The 19438-nt window shown below is 38.3% G+C and overlaps 4 protein-coding genes and 1 long non-coding RNA gene across 6 annotated transcripts in view; 2 read left to right on the forward strand and 3 right to left on the reverse strand.

Moving 5' to 3' along the window:
* Positions 1 to 522: 522 nt before the first annotated feature.
* Positions 523 to 1977, forward strand: LOC108060198 (huntingtin-interacting protein K). The gene is made up of 4 exons (XM_017145777.3): positions 523 to 910; positions 1138 to 1199; positions 1269 to 1376; positions 1750 to 1977. The coding sequence occupies exons 1-4, from the start codon at positions 805 to 807 to the stop codon at positions 1846 to 1848; spliced, it is 375 nt and encodes a 124-aa protein (XP_017001266.1). The 5' UTR covers positions 523 to 804; the 3' UTR covers positions 1849 to 1977.
* Positions 1978 to 2118: 141 nt separating this feature from the next.
* On the reverse strand, positions 2119 to 4756 carry LOC108060196 (dnaJ homolog subfamily B member 12). 2 transcript variants are annotated; one of them, XM_070216887.1, is made up of 7 exons: positions 4301 to 4756; positions 3600 to 3774; positions 3131 to 3545; positions 2927 to 3039; positions 2699 to 2862; positions 2546 to 2642; positions 2119 to 2320 (listed from the first exon to the last, which is right to left on the reverse strand). In XM_070216887.1, exons 1-7 carry the CDS (start codon positions 4431 to 4433, stop codon positions 2278 to 2280), a joined length of 1140 nt encoding a protein of 379 aa, XP_070072988.1. In that variant the 5' UTR covers positions 4434 to 4756; the 3' UTR covers positions 2119 to 2277. The 2 variants fall into 2 exon arrangements, with proteins under 2 accessions (XP_070072988.1, XP_017001264.2); XM_017145775.3 differs by lacking the exon at positions 2119 to 2320 and having other exon boundaries at positions 2395 to 2642; positions 4301 to 4755.
* Positions 4757 to 5492: 736 nt separating this feature from the next.
* LOC138913582 (uncharacterized) overlaps positions 5493 to 19438 on the forward strand; it is a 31362-nt gene continuing 17416 nt past the window's right edge. The window contains exons 1-2 of the long non-coding RNA XR_011419368.1: positions 5493 to 5969; positions 13948 to 14014. This is a non-coding gene — a long non-coding RNA (uncharacterized lncRNA). The remainder of the gene's footprint in view (positions 5970 to 13947; positions 14015 to 19438) is intronic.
* On the reverse strand, positions 6046 to 8904 carry Cyp6d5 (Cytochrome P450 6d5). Its single transcript, XM_017145773.3, has 5 exons — positions 8311 to 8904; positions 7852 to 8004; positions 7362 to 7792; positions 7006 to 7254; positions 6046 to 6268 (listed from the first exon to the last, which is right to left on the reverse strand). The coding sequence occupies exons 1-5, from the start codon at positions 8838 to 8840 to the stop codon at positions 6105 to 6107; spliced, it is 1527 nt and encodes a 508-aa protein (XP_017001262.2). The 5' UTR covers positions 8841 to 8904; the 3' UTR covers positions 6046 to 6104.
* LOC108060195 (probable cytochrome P450 6d5) lies at positions 10521 to 12424 on the reverse strand. The gene is made up of 5 exons (XM_017145774.3): positions 11835 to 12424; positions 11608 to 11760; positions 11113 to 11543; positions 10804 to 11052; positions 10521 to 10741 (listed from the first exon to the last, which is right to left on the reverse strand). The coding sequence occupies exons 1-5, from the start codon at positions 12362 to 12364 to the stop codon at positions 10578 to 10580; spliced, it is 1527 nt and encodes a 508-aa protein (XP_017001263.2). The 5' UTR covers positions 12365 to 12424; the 3' UTR covers positions 10521 to 10577.

Consider the following 19438-nt stretch of genomic DNA (forward strand, 5'->3'; position numbering starts at 1 on the left):
GGACATGGAGGACCCCCGCCAGGAGACCAGGAAAAAAAAGGATGTCGCTCAGCCATAGATGTTGAAAAGTATTCATGTCTCTGCTGCTGCAAAATCTAATTATAGCCGAGCATCAAACTTATAATTAACATTTTGACCGCAACACAAAAATGGGAATGTGCTAAAGAAACGGAAAAAACGCCAGAAGCAGTTACTTAGGCTTCATGTGCGAGACATTTTTAATTAGTTTTGCGGTTGACACATTAAATGCGGCTTCAACTAAAGGTTCAACTTTAAAAAATAAACAATAAACAGTTGAAAAAAACGTTGACCACCCGAAATTGAAATAAATATGGAATGCATTTCCAGCCTTATATTTTTGTAACTTAAATAAGTTTTTAAATTCATAATATAATTAGTGAGAAATTTAAAACTTTACAGGCCCGACCCATTTTTTCCATCGACTTACTAAAAAGTGTTACTTCCAATATTATGCCTGTCGTTTTCTTGTCAAAATTACATGTTTAAAATTATTGCCCAAAAAATGACCATCTTTCTCTCCGTCCTAATGATTTTACTATTTCTTTGGTTGTAAATGTACAAATATAAACAGAATATTTTTTAAATTCCGCGCGCATTGAAACAGGGCTGCCGAACTTCATTAAAACTCAACGCGGTGGCAACGCTACAACAATTTATCGATTAAAAATTATTTCTATCGATAGTCTCATCGCTGGCTGCCCATCTCTATTCGCACGAGGTGCCGAACAAAACGTAAAAAATTTCTGATAGTTTATTAAATAAAACAGACAGAAAGTTCTAAAAATGACGGAAACTGAAGAAATTAACGGCCGAGAGGAGGTCGAGGATGATGACCACGATCAAACGCAAAAGAAATCCGATGTGAAAAGGCATGACGACGGCGCCGCAGGTAAATATTTAACATGACCCCCTTCCTACCCGGAAAAAAAGAATTGCAAAAATAGTCATCTATAGGCGAAATGTAATGAATGAATCCACACATTTTTGGCGCTTAAATCATTATTAATACATTGATCTTAAGTTGATTACCTTCTGTGTTGGTTTTTTCATTGTTTGGAAATATTTCTCAAAGTTTGTGTTGTAGTCTCTAGAAATAACTCTTATATTATTATTCAGATTTGGAACGTGTTACGGATTATGCCGAGGAAAAAGAGATCTCCGCGGCTAATATATCCAGCGTGAGTACAAAATTTCCCTATAAACAATATAATTCATAGGTTAATAATACCTTTCATAAATATTTACAGGCCGTGGAACAGTTTGGCAACCAGCGAAACAAGGAGAACGAACTGCGAGTTGCCAAGGAAAAAGAGCTCCAAAAGGTCCAGGTCAAAAAGGAGGACATTGAACTGATTGTACGTTGCCACAATGATAACGGGGTTTCATTGCGAAATAGGGATTACCTTTCTTCTTTTCTGGTTCATATATTGTTAAGAGATATCAACAGATATCTAGATACAACCCGTGGTAGTTCTTTTACTGCCTTTTTATCCACACATCTTTGCAGTCGTCCTATCGTTTACTTTTTAGTGCGTAAATCTTTTAAAAAATTTGCGATAAGTAAATTGGATTTTCCAAATTGGATTCAGAATTTTAAGTAACATTTTTGAACAAATTTAATTTCTGCCAAATTTAATGGATTTTCCATAAAATTAACAATATTATTAGTTCAATCCATTAAAGCCTTCAACCGAAACTCATTGCTTCCATATTTTCCCTCCTTTCCAGATGAATGAGCTGCTAGTTAGCAAGGCGCAGGCCGAGAAAGTGCTCCGCGAGCAGAGCGGCGATGTGGTGGCCGCCTTGGAGGCCATCATCAGCAACTGAGGTGCTTGGAGGACCTGGAGGACTAACCGCCGTCTGTTTCTTTTATGTAGCCTAACACTGCTTTATTTGTACATTTATAAACTCTAGCGAAGAAAAACCAACAACTTTTAAGCCCACAAACAGAACAAACGTTTTTTTCCTCGGCAAAAGGATTTTATTTTGGTGTAATAATAACTTGCAATTTTATTCAGAGTATCGCCGCGTGCCCAGGCACTCGTGTCCTTAAGAAAAACCGTTGACAATTTGACTATCAATATGTGATCATGCGCATCCTTGTATAATTTATATTTATAGTTATCCAATTTCTAAAGGAAAAAACAATAGTCCTTCGTCTCAGCCTCCCACTTATACTCGTAAATATGACTTTTTGGCAGTTGCGTTTGCTTCGCTTTCACATAATGCCGATTGCTCTATTGAAATAATAATGTGCTACCAAACATTATTGAGGAAAACCTGATTTCTCATTGCATATCTATGCGTTTCGATCCAATCCGTTTTATATCGGGTGGTGGGGAGAGAGGGAAGGTAGTTGAATAGACATATAAATTAAGAAACAAAACAGACAATGAAATTCATTTATAACAACTAAAGCAAAATTAGGTAGTGTGACTGACTACAACCCAGTTAAGGCTTAAAATGGAGTATGGGGAAGTAGAAGTTCGTGTAGTAGCATTAACTAAATTATGTGATTAAATACTTTTGCAGATTCTCGCACGATGGCGTATTGATGTTCTGCGCCTTTCTGTACAGGTCCCGATCGCCGAAGGTACGCGCCTTAGCCAGCATTGAGTCGCCTGAAATTAGGATTATTTTAAGTAAAAATTCTATGAAGTTTTCTCGATTCGCTTACGATAATTTCGCTCTCGACTGCAGGAGTGTTTTAGATGATTGACAAAGTCCTCTTCCACGGATTCCTCTAATCGGGCCACCGATCCCTGATACTCTGAATAGAAGTTATCCTTGACATAGTAGGGTATTTTCAGGGCATTCGTCTCGCGCTTCACAGAATATTTACTGTTAAAGGAAGGGAAAATTAATTAATTCTGAATTTTTACCGAGTCTTAAAGGTATTATTTACTGAGAGGGCGTCAGGCTGTACATGGGATCCGAGATGAAGAAGGACGACATCATGGAGAGTCCAATGAGCAGCAAGATAGGCAGCAAGTTGATCAAAGCCGAAGAGTTGTTGCCCTGGAAAATAGAAAGAAAAATTTAAGATTTATTTTCGAGGCCCTAACCCAAAAATTTTGACATGAATCTAAGCTTAAGATCTAGCCCTTACATCCCGATCCTCGCGAGCCTGATGACGACGTCGCTGCTGCCGCATATAGACATTCTGCTGCGGGAATCCGCCGTTGAAGAACATGTTGAACAGCTCCTCGGCACTGATATCAGCCTGGAAACCGCGGGAGTAACCATACTCGTTGTTGTAGTGCTGGCCATGTCCATGGTGACCGCCACCTCCATTTCCATGACCGCCGTGCGACTCATTGATGCCATACAGATCGTAGTTCTTGCGCTTCTCGGCATCTGTGAGGACGCCAGCGGCATTTCCCAGAGCTTTGAAGGCCTCCACCGAACCGGGGGCCTTGTTTTTGTCCGGATGCAATTGGAGAGCCAGCTTCTTGTAGGCCTTCTTGATCTCCGAATCCGTGGCCGTCTTGCTTACGCCCAGTACTTCATAGTAGTCCTTGCATCTAAGAGATTGGAATTAGTAATTAAATGAAATTAAATTAAGGCAGAGCACTTACTTCTTAACCTTTCGTACTGCCTCCAATTGATCATTGGTGTAATCTGGGGCATTGGAACGTGAATCCGAGTTCACACGTTTTCTGGGACCGCTGTCCTTTTCATCGCTGGCAGCAGCTGGACGAGATTTGCCATTGCTTCCGCTGCCCGGGGTGCTCTTCACCTGGGCCAGGAGCTCTGAAAGAGGTGTTCAAAAAATATGTCATTAGGTCAAAGGTCAATGGTTTGCACTACATATTCGTATGTATATAGTGTAATATTAAAAAAATTGTTCTGTATATTTTATGGTTGTTTTTAAGATCAGAAAGCCATTATCCTTTATAATAATTATAAATTTAAGTCAGTAATAGGTTTAGTATTGACATAAACTGGATAGATTAAATTGATATAGATTGTATAACACTTCTGCGTAGTAATTCGGGACCACTAGTAAATTCAAAACTTTATAGGTGATATGTGTGACCCTAAATTACGCACTAGTAAACTTAATACCTGGTTAGATTAAAATCGGACCACTGTTTCTAATAGCAGACCAACCGACAGGTGCGGGAAAACAAACATATCTTTGTTGTTCTTATAGATAAGAATGAAACCGAAGATTACCGCCTTGTTAGGGCTAAAAGAAAGAGGCTTGCCAGCAAAAACTGTATAATTTGTAATCAAGGAATTAATGGGTTTTTAGACCCCCTTCCGTTATCCTTACTTTTAGCATTCTCCGTGGGAAAGAGTTTCTCCGCTTTCAGCAGGAACTTTTCGGCCTTTTCGATTTTGCCCTCGGCGAGCGCCTGGACTGCGAAGTCAATGCATCGCTGGGCCTCGTCCTTGTTGCCGTCCATCTCGCCCTAATCCGTAATCCCTAGTCTTAACTAGCAACTACGTGGTGATCAAAGTAAATAGTCGGGCTCCGCTCTCTTTATCTGTGTGCGTGGGCCTCGTTTGCGTGTGACGTTTACGGACTACGCACGAACACACACGTACGCCTGCTGGGTTTCAGGCTATTGCACTTGTTTTAACTTGGAAAACTAGGTTTTTCTTCTGTATTTTCCACCCGCACTTTTACTGAGATCTGCGTTTTTACTGCAATTTTAATTTAATTGATTTTATTTTCTCAACTTTTTCATCAGCCGAGAAAAACAAGGGTGTTGCCACTCGTTCGAGGAAAAACACGAACAGGGCTGCATTTAACTAAAAGGGAGCCACAAAAAAGCTAGATTTAATAGCCAAATAAATTTAGGCTAAAAATTAGTACCTAGTTTAAAAGTGGTATATATTTTTTGTTCTTAATTGGACTTTAATGGATTTTTTAATTTGCAAATACAAATTAGGTTCGAGCCAAATATTTTTAAAATTTAAATTTTTAAAAAACAAACTTAGTTGATAGCTACTATCAGAAGTGGGCTTATGTCAGCTATTTTTTTGTGAATCTTTCAAATTAAACTCAAATCTTAAACTAAATTAAAAGTTAATTTCTTTATAAAAAGAAAAGTGGCCTTCTAGCTAATAGTCAGCTAGTTGACTTCACTACGGTATTTTATAAGTGAAGTACTAAGCTTTTATACAAAAGAAGTATCATTATTCACTAGCTGAATTTTGTGGTTTAGGGCTAGTACTCAACCCAACAAAAAGTCGTCCAAAACAAAAACTTCATATGAAACACAATTTTTTGACGTTGCTTTCATATGAAGTCTTTTGTTTTGGACGACTTTTTGTTGGGTTGAGTACTAGCCCTTAAAATGGAACAATTAAAAACCAAGTCAACCTTTTATATTTAAAATATAAGCAATTATATCACAAAGTCTAGAATGATATAGCTATAAAATATTTGGCGGGAAACGGCCAAAACAGCTAATAGCCAGCCAGAGTTGCTTTGCCGCGGTGTTGCCAGATCGCCGATGACAAACATATGTATGTGTCCGTGTGGGTGGTAGCGTGAGAGTGTGTGCCGCAGCATGGGAAGCGAGTGATTCGCTGATTCGCCAAATTCGTCGTATTTACTTGGAAATTTGCAAAGTAATAGCCAAGGGTCGCCGCCGAACGAGTGCAATCGTATTAGCCGCGAAAAGGCCCGTTAATTGAGTGCATTGCGGCCAGCAAAAACGTCATCGCCGCGTGTGAGACAGTGTGCGTGTCCCCCAGTGCGTGCGCGTGTGTATGTGTGCGTGTGTGTGGCGCAGTTCACACAACTTGGCCTGGAAAAAGTGAAAGAGTATTTTTTTCGGCCATATTGTGTTGTCATAGCTGAAAAAAGTGCATTTCCCGGCCATATGGAGATTCTGGGTTCACTTAAGTTTACTTCAAATCCCCCAAATGTCGAGTAAATAGGCCGACTTATGTAAAGCAGAGAACAAAAAAAACTATTTACATTTACAAAGGTGCGTACGCTCAACTATGTGTGTGTGAGAGAGAGAGAGGGAGGGAGAAGTGCATCCAATTGAAATGTTTGTCCATATTTTCTATACGTATTGCAGGTTTATTATAAGATTTACATAGTTTAATTTGACTAGGGACTACTTCTTTAGGGAAAGACGCACTGGAACACCTGATTTCGGCATCAACGGTACTCCATTGACTCCAAACTCGATTTCTTTCTTTTCCTTGCGGATCTCCAGATCGAAATTCGACAAAACCTTGGCAATCGCTATCTTAACGTTCACCTTTCCCATGCGGGCGCCTGGAAAATAGAGGGAAATTTGTTAGTTTATAGGGAAGGTTCTAAATGATCTTAACTAGATCTGTATTTTGATACATTTTTATACCCTTGTAGAGGGTATTATAATTTCAGTCAGATGTTTGCAACGCAGTGAAGGAGTCGTTTCCGACCACATAAAGTATATATATTCTTGATCAGCACCAATAGCCGAGTCTATCTAGCCATGTCCGTCTGTCCGTCTGTCCGTCTGTCTGTCTGTCCGTCTGTCCGTTTCTATGCGAACTAGTCTCTCAGTTTTAAAGCTATCGCGATGAAACTTTCCCGAAAGTCTTCTTTCTATTGCAGGTAGTACATATGTCGGAGCGAGCCGGATCGGACCACTATTTCTTAAGGCTTCCATAGGGATATTCAAACAAATATAAGAAAATTCATTGTAACTTTGTAGGAAGTAGGCGTTTTGATTCTTGACTACTTAAAAACAAAATTGAAGTAGAAACGCTGAATCTGGAATCCCTGGAACTGCACCGAGTGAGCATTACTTTATCTGCAAGGGTATATAAGCTTCGGCTGGCCGAAGGTAGCTTCCTTTCTTGTTAAGAATTATGAAGTGGTGAAATAGGATTTTTTCAAAATGTTATTTTGGAAAATGGAGTGTTTTGAAAAAATGAGGTCTTTAAAAGTATTAAAAAAAAAACTATGTTGATCTAAATGATTATAACTCCGGATTCACTCATTTTGATTCTATTATTACTTCTTACCAATGCACATTCTAGGCCCCTCGCCAAAAGGCATGAAAGCCGCTTGGTTGAAGTCCTTGTTCTCGTCCAAATAGCGTTCTGGTTGATAGCTCATTGGATCGGGGAAGTACTCGGCATCTCGATGCATTCCGATAAGGGAGATTACAACGGGTGTGCCCTTCTTGATCACCAGTTTGCTATCGGGCACGGGATAATCCTGAGTGCAGACTCTGTTCAGCAGTGGAAGAGCAGGGTATTTACGAGCAGTTTCTGAAAGGAAGTTAAAAATATTATTTAATTCTTGCCTGACCGATATGGAATTTGGTAAGCGGTTGGGATAACCAAAAACAAGCGATCTCTATTACTAAAGAACTTACCGAGAACACAGGCCTCCAGGTACTTCATATCCGAGATAGCATCGTAGGTCAGCTTTCCACCGTGCTTTTCAATAGCTCTGCGGACATCCTCCTTCGCTTTTTCCATCACCTCAGGATTTTGGGTGAGCTCATAGAGAGTAAAGGATGTTGTAGAGGCTGTCGTCTCATAGCCAGCAATGTAGAACAGAAACAGCTGACCGGCAATCACATCCTTTGACATGGATTTCACTCCATTTTTAGTACTCTCCGCTGACCAAACAGTATCATCGGTGTTGACCTTTCCCTGATTTCGCAGTTGCAGAAGGAGTTGCAGCAAATCCTTACGCACGATATTGTTTTGCTCTCTGAGGTCAACGGTTCTGTGGGACAATTCGCGCATCCTTTCTGTGGCCTCCTGTTTCCAGCCGATTTGCACAAAGAACTTTTCCAGACTAAGAAATATTTAATGATTTTATTTAAAATATTTTAGAAAATTTCCCTTTAATCTTACCCGGGATAGAGGAAACCAGCAGCTCCACGAACAATATCTTCAAAATTTTTACGATTCACCTTTTTGCTTATGGCCTGGAATTCATTGTTGGGATCTGCAAAGCTGTCAATATCAAGGCCAAAAATAGTCGTGGCAATAATATCGATGGCATAGCTGTGCGGGGGAATATAAAGTGCATTGTATTAGTTATCTATCAGATAAGAGATATCAGTTAACAATTATCAGCGGCTATTAACGAATTTAGGAGAGTGCTAAATATAGTTTTATTTAACTTTGAAATATGTTTACGCAAGCTCTTTAAACAAATAAACTTATCTTATCTTGCGGTTTTGATGAATAGATTAAGCAAATAAACAAGAGAAATTCAGTTGTTGATTCCTTGATTAAATAATAAGTACTATTTGCTATATTCTCTTACATAGTTGTTCCGATCTAATTACATAAGAGCCTTTAACTTACGTTGCCATTAGCTTCTTGAGTTCCAGCTCCTTGCTGCCCGATTCAGGCAGTTGTGCCTTCATGCTGGCTATTAACTTATCACCAACGGAATCGGAGGTCTCGAACATAGCCTTGAGTTTTCCAGAGGTAAACGAGGGTGTCAGCTTGTTTCGTAGGGCCCTCCAACTGGCTCCCTCCATTTGGAACAAACTCGCGGACATGGGATCGTTCTTCTCATCCACATAAACCCCGCGATCATGGAAACTGGCAAAGTCCTTGACCAACATATCGTGAGCCAGCTGAGCATCTCGGATGAGAAGAGCAGGTCTCAGAGTGAGATACATTCCAATCACCGGTTCCTTTGTCGACTGATACATATCGTAGATGGCCATTCCGAAGGACCTTCTTCCCTTCGCCACGGACTCCATGGCACCGAAAGGAATGCTCACTCCCGTCGAGGGAAAACCCTTTCGATCCCAGTAGCTAAATGTCCACTTGAGGTAGACATATAGCAATGTGACTGCACCGATCAGTAGATATATTACGACCATATTGATTCTATTTTGTTCACTCCCTGTCCGCACTTCTAGCGTTCTAAATAGCAACTAACCGGTCGGATCCCACCGACAATTTATAGTCGTCAGAGAATTCTCTCAAGCGCCGCGTGTGTCAAACCATTTCGCCATATGTCTTGTGTGATTACCTTATCACCTCTACGCTCGGACGTAAACAAAGGCACTCGAGACTAGAGATTCCTTTAGAGGTAGGTCGCTCAGTCTGCCGGTTTGCCTGGAAGTTCCCCCGGCTTGAGTTCCATTTGGTGCCTGTTCAGTGTGACAAGCCGATTGTAATGTTCTCTGCAGGCGCCTCAAAGTTGCCGACTAAGCATTACAATATTAGCAGGTTGTGTTTTCTATCGACTACGTAGACAACTCTGCAGCGGTGATACGACAGATCGCCGCATGATAATCACAGGGCATTTGGTTTTCTACAAACCTATATTTAGAGTCTTTAAGCTATTACGGTTGACGACACCCCCAGAAAACGTGTTATTTAGATCGAAAGATGTAAATTGTAAGCCATGAAACAATATGTTATATAATATTTTATTATGAATTATACTAGTTTAAGATATTTTTCTCATACAAATGTATTTTCACTTCCTAAATATTGTTGTATAAGTCCAAGAGATTAGCTTGACTTTGACGTATTTTCATATTTCCAAACTTGATGAAATAGTTGAACAAAAGAACCATGCCCTTGTTAATTAGTTAAAATATTGTGAACAAATTTCCTTATTGACGGCCTTTGTTACACCTCTATATTTACCTTGGCTAAGCAAACGAAATTGTTTGTTTTATAAACTCATTTTACATGCATAGACGTATGCGATTTAAATCTTTGGAATCTTTAATGATGCTTATGTCATTCATTTATAGAACGCAGTTTGTTGAAAATAATTAATTGATTGTATATAAGGCAGATATTTTCTCTAAACGACGTCGGTCTGAATTTGTATTTTCGAAATGTTTTGTGATAATAATACAATAGTTACCCATCTAATGTAGAACAAAGGTTTCTAAGAATTCCAATTCTAATAGGTGTTAAGTTCTAAGCAAAACATGGTTTTCATAAGTATGCTACACAAAATTTGTACTGAACATCCCCATCCCCTCTCAACCAAATTCGGGCTACGCCACTGGCTTAGGCTTGAAAAAAGTATGCTACAACATTCTTTTCTTTGTATCGGAATCAAAATATGTACTAAACTGAAATCTCTTGTTTTAGTTATCATAATATTAGCCAGATAAAACACCAAAATTGAAGGCTATAGAAGCAAAGACATCTATTCCGTTTTTGGTGGGAAGCTCTGGCAGCAGCGTTTATTAGTATGAATGGGAAACACTATAAAATTAATTGCTTCAAAATATTCCTTCACGTTTCGGTGCAATTGAAAGTTGATGTTGCTGGCAGTAAAAGAAAAGCACTTATATTTTTCAACTTGTTGAAAGTCTTAAAATTTTCTATACCTTTTAAAAACGAACAATGACCCTAGGTAAGCACTAGCACAGATTTAGTGCTAATAATGTCAAAAGAGGAGTCCTGGAACATTTTTAGTTTTAGCTTTAAAATGTACGACTATCGCGTCCAAATTTATGGATTCTCAATAAAACTTAAAGGAAATTCGTTTATAAAAATAAAGATCGAAGTAATTAGGAAAAGCCTCCAAATTTTGTAAATGCTTCTTTATTTAAAGGGTAAAAAGTTGTTTTAAACTAAGATTGGATCTACTTCTTGAGAGAGAGACGTATGGGAACGCCATATTTGGGCATCAGCGAGGCTCCGTTTATATCGAATTCCAGTTCTTTCTTTTCCTTGCGCATCTCCACATTGAAATTCGACAAAATCTTGGCAACCGCTATCTTCACATTCACCTTTCCCATGCGGGCACCTTCAAAAAAAGAAAAATAAATTTTAAATTTCTTACTTAGTGGAATTATAATGGGTTCTTACCAATGCACATCCTGGGTCCCTCTCCAAAAGGCATATAGGCTGCTTGGTTGAAGTCTTTGCTCTCCTCCAAATAGCGTTCCGGCAGATAGCTCATTGGATCAGGGAAGTTCTCGGAATCGAGGTGCATTCCTAGTAAAGAAATCAAAACGGGAGTGCCCTTCTTGATCACCAGTTTGCTATCGGGCACGGGATAATCCTGAGTGCAAACTCTGTTCAGGAATGGAAGTGCGGGATATTTTCGAGTGGTCTCTGTAAGATAAATATTACGGTTAGCACATATCTATGTGGTTAGGATCTATTAGAATTTACCTAAGATACAGGCCTCCAGGTACTTCATGTCCGAGATGGCATCGTAGGTCAGCTTTCCGTCGTGATTTTCGAGGGCTCTGCGCACATCCTCCTTGGCCTTCTCCATCACCTCAGGATTTTGGGTGAGCTCATAGAGAGTGAAGGAAGCTGTAGCGGCTGTGGTCTCAAAACCGGCGGCGTAGAACAGGAAAAGCTGACCGGCAATCACATCCTTCGACATGGATTTCACTCCATTTTTAGTACTCTCCGCTGACCAAACATTGTCATCAGTGCTGATCTTTCCCTGATTGCGCAGTTGCAGAAGGAGTTGCAGCAAATCCTTACGCGCGATATTGTTCTTTTCCCTGAGATCGATAGTTCGATGGGACAGTTCGCGCATCAGCTCTATGGCTTCCTGTTTCCAGCCAATTCTCACAAAGAACTTTTCCATTCTGTGCATAAAATATTTAAGGGTTAGTAAAAAAACAGATTGGATATATAAAACGTTGATCTCACCCCGGATAAAGGAAGAGAGCGGCGGTACGAAGAATATCCGTAAAGTTCTTACGGTTGAGTTTCTTGCTAATAGCCACAAATTCGTTGTTAGGATCAGCAAAGCTATCGACATTAAGTCCAAAGATAGTTGTGCCAATGATATCGATGGCATACCTGACGAATTAAGGAGAAATGAAGACCGTTATCATTTTTCTCTTCGGGTTAATATTAATATTCCATTAACTTACGTTGACATTAGTTTCTTGATGTCCACCTCCTTGTTGCCACCCTGGGGAATACCATTCTTAATGGTGGCTACTAACTTATCTCCAATGACATCGGAGGTCTCGAACATAGCCTTCAGTTTTCCGGACGTAAAAGAGGGCGTCAATTTGGTGCGTAGGTTTTTCCAGCCGGCTCCTTCCAGTTGAAACAATCCCGCGGACATGGGATCATTCTCCTCATCCACATAAACCCCACGATCGTGGAAACTGGCAAAGTCCTTTGTCACTATATCGCGAGAGATCTGAGCATCTCTAATCAGGAGAGCAGGTCTCAAAGTGAGATACAATCCGATCACCGGTTCCTTTGTCGATTTGTAGATATCATAGATGGCCAATCCGAAAGATCGTTTTCCTTTCGCCACCGATTCCATAGCCCCGAACGGAATGCTCTTTGCCGTGGAGGGAAAACCCTTTCGATCCCAGTAGCTAAATGTCCACTTGAGGTAGACATATAGCAATGTGACCACACCGATCAATAGATATATTGCGACCATTTCGACTCCGTTTTCTTCGTCTGCACTTCTGGCGAGCTAAATCGAAACTAACTTTCCGATCCGACAACCAATTTATATTCGTTAGAGTTCTACTATCTCGGAATTTCGCCATACGGACGTGGTATTACGTTATCTTTCGGTTTGAAATAAACAAAAGCACTTGAGGCTAGCGATTCCTTTAGAGGTAGGTCGGTCAGTCTGCCTGTTTGCCTGCAAGATCCCCACGGAATAAGTTCCATATAATGCCTTCTCAGTGTGACTCGGCAATTAAAAAGCTCTAGGCGAAGCAATATTAAATTTGCCGGTAATGTTTTCTTTGGCATGTGTGGACAACCCTACAATCGTGATACGAGAAATAGCCCCTTGATAAACCTCCATATATATATTTAGTAGCTCGAGAATTATGGCGTTCTTGCCACTAGAGTGCTTGAATAAATTACGTTTTATTTCTATTAAAACTTTTTAATTATAGATAATGCATGTTATTTTAACTTACCTGAGCATCTAAAAATATTATTTTTTAAACATACTTGTTAGTTAAATTTTTTATTATTTATCTCCACTGTCAGTTATATAAACCTTAAAAAAATCATAGGTAATTTCACTATACAATGTGTAAAATACATTATTTCAAATGTTATAAACCATCTTGTGTTTTATTTTTGGCTTTCATAGATTAGACAATCAACATTTCCTATCAGAATTTGTTTCCATTAAAAGACTTGTTTTAATTAGTATAATCGCAACTCATTATTCGGAATGATTTATGCTTTATTAATGAAGCAGAATAACTGGTTCGCTTATCAAGAACTGAGCCAAATTGATAAAGTTTTTGATGGGGGCCAAGCCGAATTGACCTAGGCCCAGGGGCTATCCCCGAATTCTAAATTCTCAAGAACCTGTGACTTGCATATATCCTACATATGTACATATAGCCCAACTCTCTCCGCCCCAAAACTTTCCGCTGGCCTGTTTTGACCCGCTTTGTTGACTTTGACGTTTATGGTAGAGCTCCCCCGATGTTCAGGTTGTTCACTTGAGAACTTTGTGCTGTCAAAGTAATTAGCTGTTGTTGTTGTTTCTGTGCAGCGAGTGGCAACGACTTTGGTTAAGTATGTAAGCAACCCAATACAATGGAAACAACAATAAATATAACAATAATATAAAGACAACAACAGTATGCGGCATACAAAGTCAAAGACGTTGAACCGATTCGTGTATTTCTGTTTTTATATGGGGATTTTTGTTTTTGGCATTTTTCGGGTGTATGCAAATAAGCAAGTAATTAAATAAAATACAATACAATGCTGGGCAATTTATTAATTTAATTAAAAATAATTTTGTAGCTTAAAATACTTTTTTATAAATTGTATAAAATATTATTAATTTATTGATTTGGAAATTTTACAAATTTATTTAATTTAAACATAGTGCTACTATTTTTTGCGTGCAATTGTAGCCTGCCAATCAAAACCAGATGAAAACGAGTTTTTATTGGAAAGAAATGTATACATTTATTAACATCATTAAATTAATTAATATATAATTATTCAACATTAATGAATTTTTTGCGTCTTTTCCAGACATCTCAACTTGCTTGGCTTCGGCTTGTAAATTACAGGAAGGAACAGCAGTAATAACATAAACAAGGTGAGTTTCTTTGCAAGATCTCTGCAATTAAGTTGGGATTACTTGAGCGGTCAGTGGTAAACATATATGAATTCAATTGAACAAGGGGCAGCGCCAATTATTAAGTCATTAATTCTTGGGGATTAGCTTTCTCTCCATCTCTATCTGATAAGCCGCTGACTCGCTCCCCCGTAAATAGCCTTGATAAGGGCCTTGAGAGTCAACAGCCACCGCCATCAAACATCCCGCCCTGAGCTTTTAACCTGTGTTGATAGCTTGGCTTTTTGTTAGCTAAATATGAGGATTTTAAATAGTTAATATTAGGTACTTTGAAAAATATGTCTGTTATATATAAATGTTATAACTCGTTATAAATTCTTACTAAATACATTTATAGTGTCGAATTCGTTTAAATAGATTTAAGTTTAAAAAATATTTGATTTGAAATCAATTTCCAATATGCCTAGAAGTATGCAACGATATTTATATTTATAAAATAGTTAATACTAATGAGAAATTTTTATAGGTATTTTGTCTTTGGTCTTTGAAATCAAACTATTCCTAACTACCTACAGTATCTTATCTCTTTTATAACTATTCATACAAAAATCTTAAGTTGGACACTGTGGTTCTTCGCTCTCAATAAATGCTGGTTTCCGAAGCTTTGGTTCTCCCTCACTTTGAAGCTTTCCGCCAAAAGCAAAACAAACGCACAAGCTGAAGCAAAACAAAAAAATATATATTAAGAAAAAAGCTCGTCAGTCGTCAGCTGCTGCGCGTAGTAGTAGTTTGTGTGTGATTTTTACGGAAAAATAATTCACATCTGTGTTGCTAACCGATTTTCCCATTTAACACCCACAATTCGCAACGGTAAATGCTTTATCCGTATCCAAAGTGTGTCTAGAATTTTTTTTTTGACGAAAAACGTAACTTTTCTGAATATCGCGCAGTTTCAAACGAGTGACCTTAATCTTAAAAGTGTATTAAACACTTTTGGAGTTCAAAAACACGCGCAATTAAACACTCAAAGTGAATGACAAAAGAGCTTTGACAACAACAACAACGACAGCGACAGGGCCTTAACAACTTCCTCAATCTAACGCCCTTCGAAATGTTTTAGGCTATATACACAGCTATATGGAAATAAACCCAACCTCAAGCTCGAAACTCGAGAATAAAGCGAGCAAAGAAGCTGAAAAGCAAGGCAACTTTTTCTATATCTTTGGGTAGAGTCGGCTTTTTAAATACCCGGCACACAGGCTCTCTCTCTCTCTTTCTATCTATCATGCTCGCTCCCTCTCTTTCTTTCACACCCCTGTCTATATAGCCCACTCTCTCTTTCTATTGATTGTGACGCAAATCTCACATGTTTATAAGGCAGAATTCGAATTTGATTAAATTTTTATTAATTTGTATTTGTTTAAAAACAAAGCTTTTTCAGCGGCAGCGTTGCCAGATGGGCAGGAAAAGTCGGATCGAAAAAAATAACCGAAATAGCATTGACATTTTCAAAAGAGCTAGAAAGAGAGGGCTTGCTTCGGTGTATTACACATGTTTCGACTTGCAAAAAGCTCGTTTTTGTTCGTGCAGTTCAATTGAAAACATGTGCTGCCCCCTGTCCAATATTTTTGTTTATTGTTTATAAATGAGAGAACTTTGTTCGCCCCCTCTCTCGCCCTCTCGCTCTTTTGTTGGTGCCATCTCGCTTGCTCTTGCGGGTAAATAAGCAGCTGAGGTCAGCGAGCAAACGCCGGCGCAGCTTTTTCTGTCTTTGCAAAGACAAAATGGTAGCTTTTTCACTTGCGCAGGTTGAGAGCTTTTTTGGTTTTCTTTCTTTTTTTTCTATATTGTTTTTTGTATGTATAAAAGTGGAATCGAGCGATATAGGAAGAACCTTGTACGCTCATGACTATGGAATGGAATTTAGTGTGTGTTTTTTGTTTTAGTTTTCTGTTTTTTTTAGTTTCTCCATCCATCATGCTCTCATATTGGTTTAGTTTTTGGATGTAGTTTTTCGGAGAGTCTCTTCTTACAGCAGAAGATTCTCCTTCTGTCGAGGGTTTCTTCTTCTAGTCTCGCGACTTGGGGCGTCAGTTGTGACCTCCAAAGCTGCTTTTGCACTGATTTATTTTGCCGGCCAGCTGCGGAAGCGTTGCCTCCTCTTCGCTCTTTCTTTCGTATTTTTTGTATTTTGTTCGTATTTATTGATTTCATTACTATTTGGCCGAGGCTGAGCGTTTTTTAATGCCGGCAAGCGAGCGAGAGCCATGTGCAAATGCCAAGAAAGAGACAAGTGCACCCATCGATGGGTGGGCGAGTGAAAGAGAGGGGGCTATCTGCTCTACACAAAAGTCTTTGTTTAATTTAGCTTATCACACAAAATTCTGCTGATAACTTGAATCAGTTTTTTTTTTGATGTTTTTTTTCAGTATCTTTTGTTGCTGGCTTTATTTTTATTTTGATTTGGCATTGAACATTGTACGCTGGTTTTTTCACCCTTCTCTTTCGGTGTGTGAGTGAGGGAGAGAGGGAGATGCGATAATATTTGTGTGCCGTTTGGCTTTTTTGATAATTTCGCGTGCAAATATCACGTATGCGACGGGTTGTACCGAACTTGGTCATTATATGGTCAACCACGTTCGTCTCGCAATTGAATGTGATAAAATTGATGTGCCATTTCTCGGTATTCTTTTTATTTCAGCTTATCTCGTTATTCATTGTTCGCAAAGGTGTTTGATGGATAACGTTGCATATTTCAAGGCGCACTGTCGTTGTTAGTTAAAGTTGACCACTTTACCTTAAACCTAACTAATTCCTCTTTTAATAACTCAGCCTTAAATCAAGATGACGTTGATGTGCTAACAATAAATTAGACCTATTAAAAGTTATTCCATAAAGTGCCAAAAACAAATCAATAATATCATAAGAAAAATCCAGTAATAAAAGTATCTGCAAGCCGGAAAAATCAAAGCAAAAGTTTTGATTTTCCATTTGAGTTCCGTGCGGGAAGTTGTAGAAGAAAAACCTTCAAAGTGGATACCCTGGCGTTGCCTCTTGGAGGGCTATCTCATGTTAGAATGGCTCTAGCCAGGTAAGAATTAGCATATGCTATAATCCAAATTCCAACCATTTCAATTAAGTTTTAAAGTAATAAATAGCTAATAATAATAGCTGATGTTTAAGACGATTCTATTTTAAATGTAAATCTCTGACAGTTTACAGCAATATTCGTTAGATAAGATTATGTCAAATTGCAGTCATATAATTTTCTTGTCTTATCTTAAAAGAAGATATAACTCTTGGATAATTCATCACGTTGTATTTTTCACTTTGAACCTTTATAATACTCCATATAATGACTACTAAATTGAGATTCTTTAATTTCAAGCTCGTCAGGAAATGTAAAACATCCCATTAAATTTGACGATCTTTACGGATCAATTAGTGATGCCCACGCTAGTAACGAAAATTCAATGTCGTCGCAAATAGTGATTACCGTTAAGCTATGAAAAATACATCAACAATAACAAAAAGCAAGGCGAATGCGCGAAATCGAGGAAACAATCAAACGAAATGTGCAACATTTGATGCGCTCGTGTGTGTGCATTGCATTAAAATTCAGGGGCAATGTCGTGCCTAGATGTAATTACCGTTATAGTCAAGTGCAAACCATATGGCAGATAAATATCGCCTGACCCCTCGCTTTCATAAAGTGTAATGAAATACGAGAAAAACTGGAAAAAAACGTTGGAAAATAAAGTAGAAAAAAAACGTATACGTAATATGATCAATTCAAAGATATTTAAATCAATTTAAATATTTTGAAACATTTATGGGTATTTGATTTTGGACAATAAAAGTAATATAAAGTTAAGAAAAATAAATATTATTCCCATATTAAAATGTTACCAAGAAAGTTATTATGCATGTATATGGTTTTCATTTTTCTGTTTTGAATATCGAGTAATTGTAAGTTGTATCCTTTTTGTTACAGAAAGAAAGAGACAGATAGATATTGATAAATTACCCATTTAAGGATTGTGGGTGATGGAGTGAGAGAGATGCAAAATTGACCCTTGTGCACTTCAATTTCGCGGATTCGGATTTCGAAATGTCTTTAACATTGGAAGACCGATTTCCACTATTTATAGAGAGAAAGTAGACGACAGTAGATTTTGAGTGATCTCTTTCTCAGAGAAAGAGAGAGGGAGAGGAAGAACGGGCGTGGGAGCGAGAGCAAGCATGCAAGCCTCGTGCTAATTCATTTTAATTCATTTGACCGAAGGTGAATTCGCTTCGAGAGGGAGTGAGAGGGGGAGAGGAAGAAGAAGGGCACACATGTGCACTATAGTAATCTCTCTCCCATTTTGTTTATGTTTTGTTTTTGTAACGGTTTATTGCAATTGTAGTTGTAGCTATTTTTTTTAATTGTCTATGAGGAAGTGTGTGCAAGCTATTTGTAGTTGTTTTGTACTCATTTTTTTCTATTTTGTGCGAAGGTGTTTCCATTTGTAATTACAATTACATGGCTCTGCCTTCGATTGTGTGTATATGTGTGCTGTTTGTTTGTTGTAATCATGGGTTACAAAAGCGTTTTGCCATTGTTGTTGTGGCTGTTTCAATTTGTGCGATAAGGTCGTTTTGCTCTATGATTTTGCGTAATTACATTTGATAATATTTCAATGTGAAAACCTTTGCGGGCTCATCATATGAGGGCAATTTAAGTTGGCTATATAATTTTCCTAAGCATATCACATTTCCTTGTGCCGGCCAATATTGCATACAAATTTTACTATCTGAGTTTTTTTAAATAATTATTTTTTAATAAATAACTAAAAAGCATAGCAATTAAAAATATTAAAAATTAATAAAATTTGAAAAGTTTTAGAAATTGTTTTAAAATTTCTTTGGATCAGAATGCATAAATTTTTTGAATTCCATAAAGGTCCACGATAGACAAACCAATTAAGTAATAACATTTCAAGTTACCCAATAATTGGCTTAACTAAGGAATTTCTCTGTCCAAGAAAGATGACATTTCCCAAATATTTCTCAATATCTTTATTCGACACATTCAATATGCCGTTTGACGTCCAAGGTTCTTTGAGTTTGTCGCTTTTGTGACACTGAGACTGACAGATGGACTGTGTGAGTTGATGTCGAACCTGTTGAAGAGCTCTTAAGGTCCCATGGTTTGATCAAATCGATTGCGGGCGATGGGGAAATCAATGTGGTCACTGTGGAGTGAAGGTTTTCCCTAATAAGCCAATCCATAATTTTCAGTCAGGGGGTGGTGGCCCTCAAACTTTGTCATTTCCGATAGATAAACGTGGAAAGAGAGGAAAAGACCCCCAAAAAACATTCTCGTTCTATATTTATATCGATGACATGATTTCATTTCAATGTTCATGCCACAAAACTCACGATTCCGCGCCCGATAACAAT

This window comes from Drosophila takahashii, chromosome 3R (assembly GCF_030179915.1).
Source record: "Drosophila takahashii strain IR98-3 E-12201 chromosome 3R, DtakHiC1v2, whole genome shotgun sequence".
NCBI lineage: Eukaryota > Metazoa > Arthropoda > Insecta > Diptera > Drosophilidae > Drosophila > Drosophila takahashii.